This window comes from Cheilinus undulatus, linkage group 16, assembly GCF_018320785.1.
Source record: "Cheilinus undulatus linkage group 16, ASM1832078v1, whole genome shotgun sequence".
NCBI lineage: Eukaryota > Metazoa > Chordata > Actinopteri > Labriformes > Labridae > Cheilinus > Cheilinus undulatus.
In genome coordinates, this window is record NC_054880.1 from 3,620,912 (window position 1) to 3,639,783 (window position 18,872).

Here is an 18,872-nt window from a genome sequence, read left to right on the forward strand (position 1 = left end):
AGACAACAGCTGTTGGCCGGGTTCTTCACCAGTCAAAGCTTAATGGGAGAGTGGCAAAGAGAAAACTCAGATTCATTCTGGACTAGAGTTCACCAGAAGACATGTGGGAGACTCCATGGTCAAGTGGAAGAAAGTTATTTGGTGTAAAGAGACCAAATGGAGCATCAGACAAGATGCCAAACACTGCACATCACCACACACCATCCCCACTGTGAAGCATGGTGGTGGCAGCATCGTGATGTGGGGATACTTCTCAGCAGTCAGACCTGGAAGGCTTGGAAATATAGAGGGTAAAATCCAGGACTATCCTTTTCAGTCTTAAAGAGAACTATGGCTTGGAAGGAGATTTATTTTCCAGCAAGACAACGAGCTAAATGGTTTATAGACGACAAGGTAAATGTTCTGGAGTGGCCGAGTCAAAGCCCAGACCTGGCTTGACTTGAAAAGGGCTATTCATCCCTGATCCATATGCAACCTGACAAAGCTTGAGCAGTTTTGCAAAGAATGGAGTAAAATTTCAGCATCCAGATGAGCAAGCCTGATTGAGACCTATCCACACAGACTCAGTGCTGTGATTGCAGCCAGAGGTGACTCTACTAAATGAATTTAAATGGGTAAGTATTTATGAAGTCACTTATTTAATATTCTATTTTTTTTTTTAAATTAATTGACATTAGTTGTTAGAAATCTGTTTTCACTTTGACATTAAAGATGTTTTTTGAAATTCTTTTGCAGAAAAAAATCAAAATTATTTTGACCATGATTAATTTTTCTTAGATTTCCACAAGGTGAAAGGAAGTAAATTAACAAAAACCATCGCCACACTGAGGAGTCCCCATGCTGCTTTAATGGATTCAGGGTTTAATGTTTAGTACCAACTAAAGTTAAAAACACAGAGGAATCCTTAACAAATGACAGAAAACATTTTCATTCAGGATAAATGCACTTAAAGAGGTTTTCACATTGAATTTCTTGAATGTGTTTGAGCTGATGGAAGGAAAAAGAAGGCAATGAGAGGTTTTTAAAAGCAGGGGCGAGTTTCAATCGACTGAATGTCTCTCCAGGTTTACCAGATTTCAGTCTGACACTACACAATTTAAGCAGCTAGTTTTTAACGTTTTATTACTTTAGCATTTATTAAAAAGTTGACACGGACAAACAACACAGAAAGCTGAAATACGAAGGTTTACTTCTAAAGCTAACAAAGATCCGGATTATCCAAATTGACTCAAACAGCTTGTAAACATAAATAAAACGTTCCAGGAGAGGAAGTCGCTTCAGGATTCAAACTCGTCCCTAAAGCGGTAAAACATTTGATATAAAAGCACTTCTCAGGTCTTAGACCCCTTCTGTTGCATTGATAAGAGTTTGTACCTTCTGTACGTCACAAGGCATCTCATTTTCTCACAGGAAAACAAGTTCAGTTCATTTACATACATACATATTCACAAACCAGAACAAAGGGACAAGAGTAGTAGCTGTTTTTAGTTGCGTATCTCGTAAACATTAGTCTCAGCTGCATCTTTTATAAAGCGCAGTATAAAGTAGCAAGCTAACAGTTAGCAGGCGGTAACATGATGCATGGGCAGATCTGTGCTTCTCCTTCAATAGTGGTCAAAACACCAAAAACCCTCCGATATGAACCGTATGACAGCAGCACCAAACAGGCTTTATTCCAGGCTAACTATTCAACAGTAGGCTAGACTTAAAATGTTTAAACTGATTTCAATGAACGTGCTAAAAGAAGATGGAGCCTTACTTTTTATCCTTAATGTAATCAAAAGGTCTAAATTTATGTAGACTGAAGAGAAAACATTAAGTTTTGGGACGGAGATAAAAATGGTAGCTGTGGTTTTAGTTGAGTCATTGTTAGGCTAACAAGAAACAACAGGGTTTTCTAAAAAAATGAGTATTAAGTTTTAGATATAATCATCCCATTGAAATCAGCATGAAGATGACTCAGCAAAACACTTGCTAGCCGTTTGATAGCTACAGAAAAAAGTAAAACTTGGATTTCAGAGTATGAATAATACAATTTATGCTAGATCTAAATTAAGCCGAGTCATTGTAAGGCTAACACACAAAAAGTCTGAAGTGTTCATTAAAATGATTTTGAAAAGTTGAAAGCCATCTTTTCATTGAAATTAGCATTAGCACAAATTGGCTAACATTCATTAACTTGCTAACCACTCACTAACCCAAGAAAAAAGTGAAAAATGTAGAATTTTGGAGAATTATTAGTTATATTATGTCATATTAAGTGTGGTTTTAGCAGAGTCATTGTTTGGCTTATACTTAACAAAAGTCTAGAAACTTCATTCAAAATGAGTTTGAAGTCTCAAATACTGTCTTCTCTCTAAATTAGCATTAGCATGAATGAGCTAAACACTTATTTCTCTTTAACCATTTTTACAGCCACAGGAAAAAAAAGTGAAATGTTGGATTTCAGTGAAAAAATATCATGCTCGGTATGATTTTAGCTAAGTTAGTGTTAGGCTGACAAGAATAACCAGAGAAGTTGTCATTCAAAATGATTTTGAAGTTTTAAATACCATCTTCTCACTGAGTTGAGTATTAGCATTACTCAGCTAAACACTTGTTTTTGTGACCCATTTTTTGATTTGGATTTTGGAGAATAATTACAATCATGTGGTTTATCTGAGCTATTTTGTGGTAATACGAAACAGTCCAAAATTTTTGTCCAAAATGAGTATTCAATTTTAAATACTATCGTCTCACTGAAATCAGCATTAGCATGACTGAGCTGAACACTTGTTTCTTGCCAACTATTTGACAGCCACTGAAAAAGTCCAAATACTGGATTTTGGGGAGTAAATAGCCATATTTTGCTAGCTATGGTGCTTTGCTGAGCCAATGTGAGAAAAGAAGTCAAAAAGTTGTATTCAACATCAAATTCATGGTATAAATACTGTATTATTCTTCATGTTAGCATTAGCATCTCCAAGCTACACACTTGGTTTCATATGAACTATTTGTGAGGCACAGCAGTTCTTTAAAACTTGGATTTTATAGCCACATTCATAGCCAGTTGCTTGCTGCAATGAAATAATAATAATTTTTAAAAAAAAGTTTTCATTTAGAAAGAGTTTGAAGAGTTGAATACCATCTTCTCGTGGAATTAGCATGAGCATGACTCAGCTTACCACCTTTTTCTTGCTAGCCATTTAATAGCGGCAGAGAAAATTCGAATTCTGAAGAATAGTCATATTTTAAGTGTGTTTTAAGCTGAGTCATTGTGCAGTAAGACAAAACAACTGTATTAATTTTCATCCAAAAATAATTTGAGGTTTCAGACACTGCCTTCTAAGTGATGTTAGCATTAGCATGACTCAGCCAAACACTCGTTTTCTGGCTAACCATTTGATAGCAACAGAATAATTCATTATTAATCATGTGTGGTTAACATAAAACAAGTCTATTTTTCCTTTATATGTCAAATTAGTATTTAGTTTTAACTACCATATTCTCATTCAATTTAGCATTGGCACAACTCAGCTAAACACTTATTTCTTGCTAACTATTTGATAGCCACAGAAAAATGCTAGCTGCTAGCTGTGGCTTTTACAGAGTCACTGTGAGCAAAAGAGTCTGAAAGTATGTATTTAAGTTTTTTAAAGTGTTAGCTTCCATATTCTTGAACAGGAGGATAGCTAGCTTGTTTTATTTTGCTGACTTTGACATTGTTAGCTATAACATGTTGTTTCTTTAGTTTTTGGTCGTTCCTCTGCTGTGAATCACGTAAATAAATACAATGAAAATACACAGGATATACTTACAGAAACATCTTTTTTTAGGTAAAATTCTCAGACATTATTTGTATAAATGAAATATGTATCAACACTGGAATAAAGCCACTGATGGTGTTTGCTGCATGAGTTTAAGACGCATCAAAAACATCTGTCTTAGACAAATATTTGTTTTAGTGGACTCTTATTATAAAAGAAAACATTCACATTCAGGAAACAGATCCTTACAGAGAAAATAAACTTTCTGTTAAACACAGAATTTAAAGTCTTTTATCATTGGAGGCGCCTCCTCTGATTGGTCAGAGGTTATGACAGGAATGTATCTCTGGACCAATCAGAGAAGAGTGTCAAGCTTTTGTTAAATATGAAAACATTTCATAAACAGACATGGAACTGTCACACATTATTTCTATGTTGTTTTTTTTACACGGATGTACACAAGGTAGAGCATGAATGAGGACTTGCGTCCATAAAACATGTCAACAAAACTTCGGCAGCCATTTTGGCTTGAAAGGACAGAAAACAGTCAAAAGTTAGATGGAGTGTCTGTGAGAAAAATCACACTGTCTGCTGTTATACTACATCCATGTTCATTTAATTTCAACACTGTAGAGTTTAGCTGTTGTTAGCATTAGCTGTGCTGAGTGTGTTCACAGAAAATTAACAATTATTTTGAAATTCTGCATGGACCCTTTTTCAGAATACAACAAGATGAACTGACATGTTATATTTTAACTGATTCACCAGGTTAGTGCCACTTATTGGGAATAGTTCATGCTAGTTTTAGGCTGATGTTAAAATCTTAAGTTTTTAAGGAAGAAATTTCCATACAGACCAAGTCTGACTAAAACAGTCAAATATTTGCAAACTAAAATTTTTACTTGAGGATCACTTACAAATGCTAAACTTTGGTTCACGTTTTCTTTTTTGTTGAATTATGTTTGCATGTTTAGGTGCTAATGTCTGGATTCTTTTAAACTTGTTGCTTTAATTTTATTATCTATTTGTGAGCATTGAAGGAGTTAATCAGTAGACAACAATGTTAAATTGCTGATTTAGTTTGTACAAGTGTTTAAGAATAACACTTATTTAGGACACACTGACATAGGAGCTTGTCAAAGTATGCCAACCTTGAAACCAGCTAGCATTTTTTTGTGTTTATGAAGCCATTTTGGGTGAATTTCTCACAGTTTTGTGTGCTCTCTCAAAGTTACCTCCAATTTAATCCTAAGAGTGAAAAATCTAGTCCCATTCTAGTCTGGCATTTTTCCTTCATGTTTCTGTTGACTTGTTGTTGCACCATGAGTGAAGTTATCCACTGAGTTAGAGTTGGGACCTGTAACTTTCTTACGTGACGCATGGAGCATATTCTTCATCAGTCTACATTGCCTTGCTCCGAGATTCTCTGCCTTGTTTTTGCCAGACTCTCCTTACCACACATTTTACGGAGCTACGCCACTCTGTCATCTTGTGAAATATTTAACACTTTAAAGCGTAGTTTAACTTTATGTAGAGGGCAAAAATAATCACTATTAAGTGTTAAGTTTAACTCTTTGAGTGAGATTAATATGCTGTGTATTTTCCTTTGTTATCGAAGCGTGACTTTACCTGACCAATCTGGTTGGAGATCTTTTTTCTTGCTTTTCTTGCCTCTAAGGAAAGATCAAATTTTACTGGACAACTCCCCAGTATCTCCTCAGAACTTAAAGGAAACGATAAATGAAATACTTTTTACTTTTACTTGAGTACATTATCTATGTATCTTTTCCACTCTTGGTAAAATATCTGGTGAAAAAAATTTAAATTCAACATGTCAAATAATCCTGTTGAAGAAAAATGATTTCTCTAAATGAAAAAAACAACATTAAATGTTGCTTTCTTTCATGTAGTGTTGTTATCTTTCTGTTCTTTAAGAACAAACATCCAGACGTCAGAACTGACTGGTTTTAGTAAATATTCAAGGTGGAATGATATTTAGAGTTTTTATCATTTTTATATGATATGAAGGAAATTACATCTCAGCCGATTAAAACAAATAAAACTGCTTATTTTCTTTAGTTTTTAGCTTTAGCTTTTCAGAGCATGTTATCATTGTATAATGACAAAAAATGAAATATAGATTGATTGGTTTTTCAATTTTTCATCTGGAAAAGAAGAGCTTTTGTATCCTATTTATGAAATGTGACAACGTTTAAAGTTTGGGTTTCTTACTGAGAGACATTACTGTAAAATATTTAACATCATTTTCAGTTTCTATGACTCTACCAGGTTATAAAACCAAGAAACTGTCCTGTATTTTGGTTCCAATAGGCTTCTGTAGAGCAGAAATGAACTAGGAGCTGAAAATATCCACATATAAATGTTTTCATTAGTTAAGATCTTTGTTGTCTGAGTTGTTTGGCGAATATCTTCTGACTATTTGAAGTCGTTTTAGTGACAAAATCTAGTGTTTTGAAGGCAAAATTTCAAACCATCTGATTGTTAAACTACCCTGTAGGTTAGTGTATTAAAAAACTAGTTTCATTAATCAGAGATCAAATCATCTTTTTTATCCTTCATCAAACCTTGAACCTTAAAAACTGATCCAGAACTAGGAGGAACATACACACACTCAGAAACAGGAAACATCGAACACTCGAGTCACAGAGCAGCTGAGCTCTGTGTTTGCTGGTCGGAGATCATCCAGTAAAATCCAGTTGAATCCAGTAGATTTATAGTTTTTAATTTAATTTGTCTCAGGAAACAACAGGAAGAAGCAGAATCCTGAATCCTAAGTGGTGATTTCAGCCTGTTTAACATTCCTCCGCACTGCTCTGATTATCTCACTGAACTTTCCTAGGCGCCAGTGAACGTAGCACGAATCCAAAACCACGAGTCCAATCAGCTGATCCTCGAGTCCGGAGCGACCGATCCACCAGATTCAAAACGAATCTGTTAGAAACTTCAGAGACGGACGAGATGAAAACAGAGCAGAAAAAAAGATCCAGTTTGAGCTGTCATCGCTGCGTCGCCGCCATTACATGATGCCGTTGGTGACGTACTGGAAGGAGTCGTAGAGTTTGGTGGTGATGGAGCGCATGGATCCGTCCACCAGCTGCTCCACCAGCAGCTGCAGCTGCTCCTCTGTCAGAGACATGTGGAAACGCTCCTTTAGCCCACGGATCGTGCTGGAGCCATGGAAACAGGGGAGGTGGGAGCCTGGAGGGACAAAAGAGGGTTGGAGTGAGGACTTTCCCCTCTTCTAATCTCTTTTTTTTTGCACATTTGTCACACTTAAATGCTTCAGATCAGTGAACACATTTAAATATAAGACAAAGATAACCTGAGTGAAAAGCCATACAACCATACCTGGCCCTAAGTGGTTGTTCCACCCTTGGTGGCAACAACTGGCAATGAGTCTTTCACATTGCTGTGGAGGAATTTTGCCCCACTCTTCTGTGCAGAATTGTATTGACTGAGCCACATTGGAGGGTTTTTGAGCATAACTGGCCCGTTTAAGGTCATGAAACAGCATCTCAATCATATTCAAATCCAGACATTGACTTGGCCACTCCAAAAACCTACATTTGCCTTTTTTGATCATTCATAGGTGGACTTCCTGGTAAGTTTCAGATCATTTTTCTGCTGCATAGCCCATGTAACACAAGCTTGAAGTCATGAACTGATGATATTCTCCGGATTTCTAGTCCATTTGGTCCAGATCTTGACTGTTGGTCTGATGTTCTTTTGATGAAATGCTGTGTTAGTTTTACTCCAGATGTAACAGGATGCACACTTTCTAACAGTTCCACTTAAGTCCCGTCAGTCCACAGAATACTTTCCCAGAAGTCTTGGGGATCATCAGGATGTTTTTAGTCAAATGTGAGACGAGCCTTTGTGTTCTTTTACATTAGCAGTGATTTTGGCCTGGAAACTCTCCCATGATGCCATTGTTGCCCAGTTTCTTTCTTATGGTTTAGTCATGAACTCTGACCTTAACTGAGGCCAGTGAGTCCTGCAGGTCTTTAGATGATGTTCTGGGTTCTTTTGCGACCTTCTGGATGAATTGCCAATGCGCTCTTGGAGTCATTTTGGTAGGCTGACTCATCTTAGGAAGGTTCAGCAATGTTCCAAGTTTTCCCCATTTGTGGATAATGGCTCTCACCATCTAACCAAGCCTTAGAAATGTCTTAAACCCTCCCAGACAGATACTTTGTTTCTCGTCTTTTCTTAAATTCCTTTAGATGGCCCTATGATGTGTCCAAGGTCATTTAGCCTACTTCACTTTGTCAGACAGGTTCTATTCAAGGGATTTCTGGAGTCATCAGGTCTGGTAGTAATCAGACCTGGGTGTGGATAGTAAAATTAAACTCTGGTTAATGACGGTTAAATAATGATTTAGAAAAGGGGGATTTCTATTCCACATAGGGCCAGGTAGGTTTGGATGGCTATTTTCCTAAATAACTGAAATCATCAATTATAAAACTGCATTTTTTAAATCAGGTTATCTTTGGCTGTATTAAAATGAAGTAAGGAGTAAGAGCAGCTGGTTGTTACCTTGCTGCATGATCTCGACGATCTGCAGAACTTTCTCCATGTGTTTCCTCGCTGCGATCAGACCCTGAAGCATCAACATCTTATAGTAGATGAACATGTCGCCGTCCAGTCCGCCCATCACCTAAAACACACAGGAATATCAGTATCTTCATTATTTCACTGTATTAAAAGCACGTATTTTACATTCTTTTCTGTATTCGATGATCTTTTATGAGCATCTTTGTCCCCTAAATTCTTTCTTTTGTTGCATGTTCATAATAGAGTTCATAATAATCATTGCCACTCACATCCACAAACTCGGAGGTGAGTTTGAAGGCCGACGTCTCAAAGCCGAGGTTCCTTGGGGAGCTGGAGAGGATGAAACCGAAGTCGATGTGGATGATGTGACCTTCAGAGTCCAGCAGGATGTTCCCATTGTGCCTGCAGAGACATACCAGAGATGGTTAGCCTAGCTTAGCATAAAAATAAGGGAAACTGTTAGCCTAGCTTAGCAGAGAGACTAAAAACCAGGGGGACTACATGCCTAGCATAGCCCTAAAGATCAGGAGTAAGCAGGAACTGTTGGTGTAGCTTGGCACTGATGACTTTTGGAAGCAGAGGGAAGCTTTTAGCCTAGCTTAGCACTAAAAACTAAGATCAGGAGCTAGCTTAGCACTGTAACCTTCAGAGTCCGGCAGGAGGTTCCCGTTATGTCTGCAGACAGACATGAAAGACTTAGCATACACACTGAGAGCAAAGGAAAACTGTTAGCCTAGCTTAGCACAAAGATTGAGACATTTGAGGCATTGCATGTAGCGCTGGGATGCAATGTTAGCATAGGCTAAATCTTAAACTTAAACTCATCTGAACTTGGATGAACAGTTAGCCAAACGTATCAAAAAGACAGGAAGTAGGAGAAACTGGTAGTGTAGCGTGATACTAGAAGCAGGAAAGACATTTTAAGTTTGGCACTGAAGAGAGAACGTTATCAGTGGACAGCAGAGACTAATGGGGATTTCATTAGCTCTGTGAGGATTCATAAATACACCAATCAAAGTACAGCACACTTTAAAATATTGACCAGCTGATGGCACTAACATGATCATAACCCACCATCCCTCAGGTGTGTCTCACCTGTCTTTGACCTGCAGCAGGTAGCAGATGAGGCTGTACCCGGCACAGCTCTGGACGAAGTTCCTCTGTGCCGTGAGAAATGCCTCGGTGGTGAAGCTGCCGTGTTCCTGCAGGAAGTAGTCGAGCAGAGACAGCTGGCTCTGTTTACGCACCTGAGGGACCAAACAGACATTACTAATCGATCAATCATTTAGTGGGCTAAATCATCAAAAAAATCATCCATGTTGAACTTTACTTTGATTTCAGTTGACATGTATTATGCAGGACTGGTACTTTGGATGGTACCACTGTGTTTGCATTTGCTTGTTGTCATGGTTACCTGGTGCAGAGAGACGGCGTTGAGGACGGGTTCGATCATGCCGCTGTCTGAGGACATCACCAGGATCTTATAAGGTTTGATCCACAGAGGAACTCGCTCCTGCTGCCAGATCGACTGGAAACATAGAAACATGAGCATCAATTCGATTTTCTTTACAAACATCCAAAATCATCTGCATAAGAACATCAGTTAATTATGAGAGGAGGAAAACTAGCTCCCAGGACGTCCCACTGCAGCTAAGGAAACTATTATTTCAACACTAAACAAACATAAAGCCTCTTAATGGGGATGCAGCAGCTTGATATTGGTATCAGCAGATATTTGATTGAAAAGTTAAATATCAGTCAGCACATGTGAACATTTCTGCTGATATAAACAGTCAATATATTGTCCATACATATCAGCAGTATAAATCAAACAACAGCCTTAAATTTCAACAAAAGTAGAGGTGTAGCATCAGGAAAAGGAGGCCTACTCTGAGCCCAAAACAACAACCAGACTGTAACTTCCCTGCTGCTCCCTCAGCCTCTCTTTGCAAAGGAGACAGCTGACACTCTCCTACTCTTAAACAACAATGGCGGTTAATCCCGGTTAATATGTTTGTACCTGCAGCTGCCGGAGGACCTGATAGGCCAGCAGCTCCTGCCGCAGGTCGTCTCCACACTTCACGATGACCGACAGCAGCCTCCAGTTTGGCAGGTGACCGTATGGAGACCCTTCTCTGATACGCCTGAAACACAAACACAGTACTGATCTATTAAAATGAAAATAAACAAAAATTTCTCCAAAATACCTCTAATCACATTTAACAGGTTGGCTGTAAAAAGTAAAGTTAGGCTTTGTCCTTGAGAGAAGCAGCAAACAGAGGTCATATCAGTCATTTCTGAGGCATTAAGGAAGTCGTGGAATCTACACACTGATCGGCTTTTTTAATGGCGATGGAAGTTTGTCACACTGGCCTGTTTTTAACTTCCTGTGTAAACTGGCTGCTGATTTGTGATTGTTCGGTACTAATCGACCTCTGAGGGCACATTCCACATTTCTAAATGAACTCTGTAAACAAAGACAGGCAGACAGGTGACAATTAGGACTCACCTGACTTTCTCCTCCCATGGTTCTTTGAGGGCAACGGCCGACGGGTCCTCGGGGTCTCTCCTGAATGTGGTTGGAGTGTGGGCGAGGTTCTCTGACAGACGGCGTCTGGAGAATCGACACAGAGATAAAATAAATCAGCTGTTCCGTGAGCGTCTCTCTGGTTTCAGCCTGTTTAGCATTGAAAGGACGATTTTGTAGAAGTTATGTTGAATTACAAGAGAATTATAAATAATCTGAGCAAAGACTGGCAATGATGCATTTAAAGACTAATCAATATTTCCCACTCTAGTCTTCTACAACTTAAAGACAGAAACTTGTTACTTAATACATCGATGTTAAGATCCTCTTTAATTGTACAGTATGTAAGTATTTATGCTTTTGATGGATTCTATTTATAAATTTACTCTAATTTAATCTGGCATATTTACATCTACTATTAAACTATTAACACCTATTATTAAAGGGTTCCTTTAAATGCACAATTCATCTGCTGCACTTTTACTGCCAACACTCCTCTAAAAACTGCAGCTACAGATATGAGATGTACAAACTGAAGTTTATCTAAGATTTAGAGCAATAGATGTCAACTAGGAGTCATCAGTATATTACCTTAGAGGAGGGGTGTCCAAACTTTTTCCACTGAGGGCCACATACAGAAATATAGGAGGATGTTGGGGCCATTTAATAGGTATATAACACTGATTAAGTAAGAATTAGAATAAAGGAGGAGCTGGGGTGGAGGAAGGATGCAAGAGCAGCGTGCAGGGAGAGTGGCAGAGCCTGGCCACGCAAGAGCAGTTTTAATAAGGCATCATGAGAGCGACTGGCCAATGGGATGCATAGAGTAAATCAGCTGACCCTCAGCTCGACTCTGTAGCCTGCCTGAACCAACGCTAAATGCTCAGTTTAACGGCTGACAAGGCAAATAGACAATCATTTCCAGATTTTTGGGGATGCCAATCAGATTCCAGAGGATCCTGTTTGGCCCTCGCTGCCACTGGTTCAGCCACTTGAATATTATTGGTGCCACTATTAGCTGCCAAAACTCATGAGGAAGTTAGATAACAACATGCTAGTATTTGTCCCATGTACAGTGTTGTCTCAGTTTAATCACAAAACACATCAATAATTTCTTCTTCTTGTTTGTTTACAGAGTTAGCATGGTAGCTTGTCTTGTGCTGACACTATGAACTACAATACAGTCAAGCACTAGCTCCATGTTCAAATGTCGGCCATATTACATTTTATTTCTAGAATTTGCAAAATTGGACTGTGGGCTGCATGTGGCCCCCGGGCCGTAGCTTGGCCACCCCTGCCTTAGAGCATGATTTAAAGTTGAAGATGAGTCTCCAGGTATTCTGAGGTGACAGGTGCGTACCTGATGTCTCCTGCAGCGATGAACACCGGCTCTTTGCTCTCCAAACTGGTGATGCTGTCGACTGAAAACTGACTGATGTTGTCGCTGCTGCTGGTCTGAGCCTCGGCCTGAAACAAGACAAAGACGAGGAAAGATTTATGGTTTTTCTCCTCTGGGTAGTTCAGGTTTGTCTCTCTAAGCCAGTAAAAGGAGAGGCTGGAGGGGTTGTTAGTCTGTCCTTTAAAAACGATATCCTTGCACCACTGTCCAGCCCAATGATACTCTGCAGAATAATTTCACGACCAGGTAACTATGACATTTACTCAGATTACTGTGATTAAATCGCTTATTTGTGGACTCTTTTAAATATCTCACTGAGTTATATTTTGGGGGAAGTATTGTACTTATCTACATTTTAAACAGCACTGAGTAAAAGTGAAGCACTAGGCAGACGTAGAGCAGCAGCTCCTGTAGTTTCAGAGGTAAAATCAGCGTTACTGTCAGAGCCACCTGCTTGTTGAGGAGAGTGGTACTCACCTCCACCTGCAGCTGTCCGATGTCGTCAGTGGCCCAGGCCTCGTCGTCGTTGTCGTAGTTCTGGACGGTGGAGAAACTTCCTGCTCGGTGCTCTGTTGTAATCGCGCTGTTAACGTTGGCCGCGGTGATGCTGCCGCCACAGTCCAGGTTCTCTGCAGAGCGAGCGGAGCGGATCCTCGTCTCCGGGATCCGAATGGGAACAGGAGACGTCTCGAAGCTTTCGCACTCCAGCACCTCCACGTAGATGATGTACGGAGCCTGAGGAGGAGGCAGACAGTAAATATGAGCTGATTAACTGGATTTAGATTTCGTGTAGTAGCTGTTATCAGATGTGGCGTTACCTTGTCCTTGGAGTTGAGCACCACGGCCTGGGTGTGGGGGATCCTGCAGACGTGGTGCTGGTGCTCGGCAGTGGGCAGCCACACTCGTGCCGGCAGCTTGTGGTTGAGCAGCGAAAGCTCCGAGATCAGACGCTGAGTCTTCTGCTCTTTGGTGGGCAGAGTCGCCAAACGCTTCCCAATGCAGAGGAGAGACTTCACAAACTCCCGCTGAGGGCGCAGACGCTCCGGCTGAAACACACAGAGACAAACGTCTAGAAGATCAGAAACAGAAAACCAGACTTTAACAGCAAACTGAACAAATACACATCACTACAAACTCCTATAGTCACGTCTTAGTGTGCTTTAATCAACCAATTTATTTATATGTACATTCAAAGGGACTTTAAGTGATGTTTTCATGTAAAACTCAAAGCCTGATGATCTGCAGTTCATTGTTTTTTTGTCCACCAGAGGGCAGCGATGCTCCATCTGACTCCCTCACTTGTAAACACTGCTCTACTTGATCTGCTGCTGCTCTTTTCCACATTTTTCATTCATGCTTTTGTGAAAAATTATGTAATAATGACTTCTATAAGCTGTCTTATTGATGTTTAAGATGCTTTTATTGACTTTAGTTACATTTTAGTACGGTTTTCAGTTATTAAGATCATCAATAAGAAGCCCTCTCATCAAAAACACACAGAGGTTAAATGAAAATGACTCATATCAGCAAAAAGGTGGGAAAGTGGGCAAAAAGCATCAAAGAGTGGCAAAATGGGAAATAGGAGGCATTTAATCGCAAATGCAGCTTAAATGGGCGAAATGTGTAAAAAAAAGGCAATAAAAAGGGCAAAAAATTGCGAAAACCTGGATAAAAGTGTCAAAAATTAGTTTCAAAAATGGGAATTACGTTTCAAATTAAGACATAAAAGGGCCACAAATCAAAGAGCCATATGTTGAGTATCGCTGGCTCAGAGTCTTCTGTATTAGACAGTAGGGCTGAAAGATTTGCAAAAAAAAATCAATGGCGATTTTTTTTCCTTAACATTGTAATTGCAATTTAATATGCAATTATTTTTTAGGTTCCTCATCTCATCTTACATAAGCAAGAAATCGTTCTATATTATCACAAGCAAAAATAAGCAATATAAATAAAGCTTAGATAAATTATTAAGAAAAATTATCAATTGTAATTTTTCCAATATAGCAAGTTTGATATCAATTGCTATATTGGAGGGGATCATACTCCCATTCTTTTATATTATTCTCATTTGATTAAGAAAAACATACATGAACAACAAAGTCTGGATTTTTGTTTAGAAAAAAAAGAAAAAGCAAGCAAGAAAGAAAAAAGACACTTGAATGTGTAGAGCAAAAAAGAAAAAATATTGTACCAAACTGGTGTTTTGACACATTTTAGGTTAAAGAAATATTAGACTGTCTGTGATTTAAAAATTGCAGCATGCCATATTGTGACTTAATCTAATTTGCGATTAACTGCCCAGCCCTATTAGACAGCATCTATCATGGAGCTTTTCTACAGTCAGCTGGACTTCTTTGAGTACATGTCACGCTGGACTTTTGCATGTCTTCATTTAAAAAGCCACTCTGGGCAAAATCACATTTTATCTTTCTTCTCTTTTAATTCTGAAGGACTGATTGAAACAGCCTGAGTTTGTCTGACGTTCAGTTTGTTGTTCCTAAAGTCCAAACTGAGTTAGAAAAGAAGGCGTTTAGGTTTTATGCACCGTTTTCCTGGAAAATTCTGCAGACTGAGTTTAAACTGCAAAACCTCTGAATGTTTTTAAATCTTTCAGGAGAAAATAATTAAATCCAAACTTTCTGAATGCCACTGGTTTGACTGATGACTTGTTGTTTTTAACATGTGTTGTGTTTGGTGTTAGTTCATGCAGCACACGGTACTCATACGCCCAGCTGAGAGCCAGCTGATCCTAATTATTGCCTCCCAGCTCCCACAGTCAATCACAGCTCTTTCTCTCCACACACTGGTGTATTTAAATATGATGTACTTTCCACTAATCCCTGCTTGCTTTTCTACTGATGAACCGTCGCAGCTCAGCCTCCTCCACCCCAGCCTCCTCCTTTATAGCTTGTTAAACCCTCATATTCAGATTCATGCTACTATGGATTAATTGCTTCTGAAGTAATTTTATTGTATTCAGTACACATTGTCATTTATATATCCATCCATATGGAGGTGTCTAGCCATGAAAAATCAAAGCATGCTGCTTGAATATCACCGAGAGCGTCTTTTCAGCAGAGCAAAGTGAAACTATATTTCCATTTTGCAATGAAATGGTAAAATGTATGCCGAGAGTATCCCTGACTTAAGTATGTGTTCAGGGGTACTGGGTGTTGAAACTGTGGATTGAACTGGCTAAATAATAAATAAATAAATAAATAAGTCATTAAATTTTGACGGTATCTACAAATACGTTTGTGTCGTTGCAGGCAGAACCGACAGACCTTTGTCAGCTTAAGTCTGCTTCTTTCTTCTTCTTCATTCCTTAAACTTTAAAATGTGATTGAAAGGGATATTTCAGTTTTTTGTATAAGTTGAGCCGTATGAGGTACATAGCAGTAGTAGTGGCATTAGCCTCCAGTGATTTTAGAGCATTGCTTCTTTAAGAAGGACTCACTGGTTTTACCGGCCACGTGGATTTTAGTGAGTTTTAGATGAAAACTGGCCAAACAAAAAATGTCGGCTCAAATGTTGGCACTTTAAAATTTTTTGAAGCATTTTATTTTTTAACCCAGAAAGCTTCTGTGTTTTTGTCACTATATTTTGCATTGCAGGCTTTGGCTTTTACGTGCTCTTGCATTGCAACATAGAGTCCTTCTTAAAAGAGCAATGTATGCTGAAATCCCTGCAGGTTAATGCCACCACTACCGCTACACAACTCAAAGACACTGAAATATCCCTTTAAGAACAGCAGTTTTAAGTCTGGGCTTCGTTTATGTATCAGCATGGACATCAGTACTGGCTACAGTGTTATCAGTGCCATTTAAAGCCTGTTTCACCCCTGTGATGTTTCACCTTCCCTGTGAGGTGCTATCCCTCCTCTATGCCATCTTTGGAGGCAGAATCAGTTGACCCAATGGGAGCACAGCACTTGTGTGTATATATAAGGGCTTCCGCTGTGCTCTTGAGTTTAAAGACAGAGACATAATCTCACTCTGACACCGCATCACTAACAAAGTCTCAGAGCCTAAAGATAGCAGAGCTTCTCTGCAGCGTTGTTGCTGAAATGCACAGAGAAAAAACGTCTCTTTGGTAACTTTTTTTACTCATGAGCAGCTGTCACAGCAACACATTTAAGTTCCAATCCTTTTATAGTTAGTTTTCAAATGAGCTGCATTTCTGAAAAGTTTGAATGCTCCTTTCGGTCCCTCCCAGACCAGAATCAGGACTGTAGTCGAGGAGAGGAAGGAGTTGGGGGGGTTTGGCCCCGCCGGCCGACACATGGAAACGTTTTGAGTCATTTTGGGAGGAAATCAAAGACGGCGGAGATGTTTACATGACCTAGATCCTGGTGAACCAGCGGACAGAGGCCAGTTTACAGTGTGAATCCAGATCAGACAGAACAAGACCAGATCAAATCAAACAAGCAAAGAGAAAATGCTTTAAATTCTGTACAGATGAGCAAATAAAGACCTCTATCTCCTTGTTGCTCTGATGGTTTTAATGGTCTTTTCTACTGTAATCAGATTCACCTGTGAGCTCCGTCTCTCTCTAGACTAACTCTGCTGTTGTTTTTGTTGTTCTCAGTATCTGCAGTGTCTGGCTATAAACCAGCTCCCTCCTCCTTCTCCTCCTCTTCACTTCCTGTCCTCTTCGTCACCTCCTCCCTCACCGTCGCCGCGGTAACCCTCCGGCAGGACACGGAGGAGTCAGATATCTGTTTTCTCTCTGCAGCAGGGTTTTGTTTCACCGAACATTTTCTTCTTCTCTTTTTTTCTAAAACAGCTGAAACAGATCTGGTTCAACTTCCCATCAGACTCTGGATCTCCTGACCTAAATTATGAAGTTAAAGGAAGTGAAAATGGAGAAGGAGAACCGTGATTTTACTTCATGTTTAAAGTTTAAACCGACGCTGCTGATGGTTCAGACCAGCCCACAGACTGAGGGTTTTATCGGTCACACCATTTAGGAACCACTGATGTAGGGCATAGGAGAAATTTACAGAGCTGTTAAACTGTTCATGTTCCTGCAGTTCAACATACAAACACTCAGCATGGTCAACAGGAAGAAGGTCCTTTGGCACTAACAGAAAGGGGGCTTATGGCTACCTAGAATTGTGGAGCTAGCTGTAAACTCTACAGCCTGTAGAGAGGTAGCCCTAAAAGCTAGTCTTCTTTTCCTTTGAGAGACTCTGCATCTGGACTAGAGTTCACTAAAAGTCATGTGAGAGACTCCATGGTCAAGTGGAAGAAAAATGTTCGGTCAGATGAGACCAAAATGGAGCTTTTAGGCCATCCAACAAGACTCCAAACACGCCATCCCCACTGTGAAGCACGGTGGTGGCAGCATCATGGTGTTGGAGTGCTTCTTGGCAGTCAGCCCTGGAAGGCTTGTAAAGGTAGAGGGTAAAATGAATGCAGAGAAATATTCGTAGAAAAACCCAGAGGAGAACTGGACTATTTATATTCCAGCAGGACGATGACCTGAAGCCTACAGTGAGAGCTACAGAGACAAAGCCCAGACCTCAATCCAGTAGAGCAGGGGAGTCAAACTTAAGGCCCGGGGGCCAAATCCAGCCAGTGGCGCAGTTTTACCGGACCTGCAGGATCATATCATATTTTCATTACAACTGGCCTGCAGGTCTGAGGTCTGCAGATTTCCTCCAGTATAGAAATGTAAATTTAACCTTAAAGATTTAAAGAGAAATTAATTTGTGTTTTCATGTAATATTCTTAATTTGCATCTCAAAATTCTGACTTAAACTTAGCATTTTGACCTTTTATCTCATATTGTGAACTTTTAGATTCCAATTTTAAATTTCAAGTCATATTTTGAAATTTCAAGATCATGATTTTAAATTTAATCTCATATTTTGCCCTTTTAGATTCACAATCTTAATTTTTAAGTTATATCTATACCTTTTAAACTCATGATTTTGTATTTTATCTCATATTTTGACCTTTAAACTCATGATTGCTTTTAGAAAACATTATTTAAACTTTTGATTTTGTGTTCTGACCTTTTTAACTAATATTTTGACTTTTATCTCTGATTTTTGAGCCTTTAAACTTTTCATTTTGACCTTTTTTTAAAATCTCAAAATCATTTATCATCAGTTTTGCTCCCCCTTGATGTGTTACCTATGAAAATAAGATTGATAGTTTACAGTTAAATGTTGACCCTGTTGGACCCTCGGGTTAGACCTAAATTCAGATTTCGGCCCCTGCTGCAGTCGAGTTTGACACCCCTGCAATAGAGAATTTGTGGCTGGACTTGAAAAGGGCTTTTCACTCTGGATCTCCGTGCATCCTGATAGAACTTGAGCAGTTTTGCAGAGAAGAATGGAGTAAAATTGCATTGCCAGATGTAGCAGCCTGATTGAGACTTATCCATGCTATCTATGCTAGCAGCCAGTGTAAGTTAGCTTTATCTTAGCATGCTGTTAGCTGGTCTTCCACTGTTATCATCATTATAGTGTTAGTTTTCCCACTGCCAGTAGCTGATGTAAGTTAGCCTTTGGCTACTTAGCGTTTTTAGTGTTTTTTTAAGTGTGCTTTTTATTAGTCTGCTCCAGTTCCCAGTCTGCTAGTGTTAGTTAGCCTGCTGCTAGCTATCCTGCTGTAGT

General features: G+C 39.3%; 1 protein-coding gene across 1 annotated transcript in view; it reads right to left on the bottom strand.

The window, feature by feature from the left end:
• Positions 1-834: 834 nt before the first annotated feature.
• LOC121523448 (phosphatidylinositol 4-kinase beta-like) overlaps positions 835-18,872 on the bottom strand; it is a 36,496-nt gene continuing 18,458 nt past the window's right edge. The window contains exons 5-14 of the mRNA XM_041808352.1: positions 13,066-13,293; positions 12,725-12,982; positions 12,209-12,315; positions 10,831-10,935; positions 10,342-10,465; positions 9,736-9,849; positions 9,417-9,568; positions 8,591-8,723; positions 8,304-8,424; positions 835-6,965 (exon numbers count right to left, since the gene is read on the bottom strand). Of these exons, the coding sequence (XP_041664286.1) occupies positions 6,784-6,965; positions 8,304-8,424; positions 8,591-8,723; positions 9,417-9,568; positions 9,736-9,849; positions 10,342-10,465; positions 10,831-10,935; positions 12,209-12,315; positions 12,725-12,982; positions 13,066-13,293 (1,524 nt within the window). The 3' untranslated portion in view covers positions 835-6,783. The remainder of the gene's footprint in view (positions 6,966-8,303; positions 8,425-8,590; positions 8,724-9,416; positions 9,569-9,735; positions 9,850-10,341; positions 10,466-10,830; positions 10,936-12,208; positions 12,316-12,724; positions 12,983-13,065; positions 13,294-18,872) is intronic.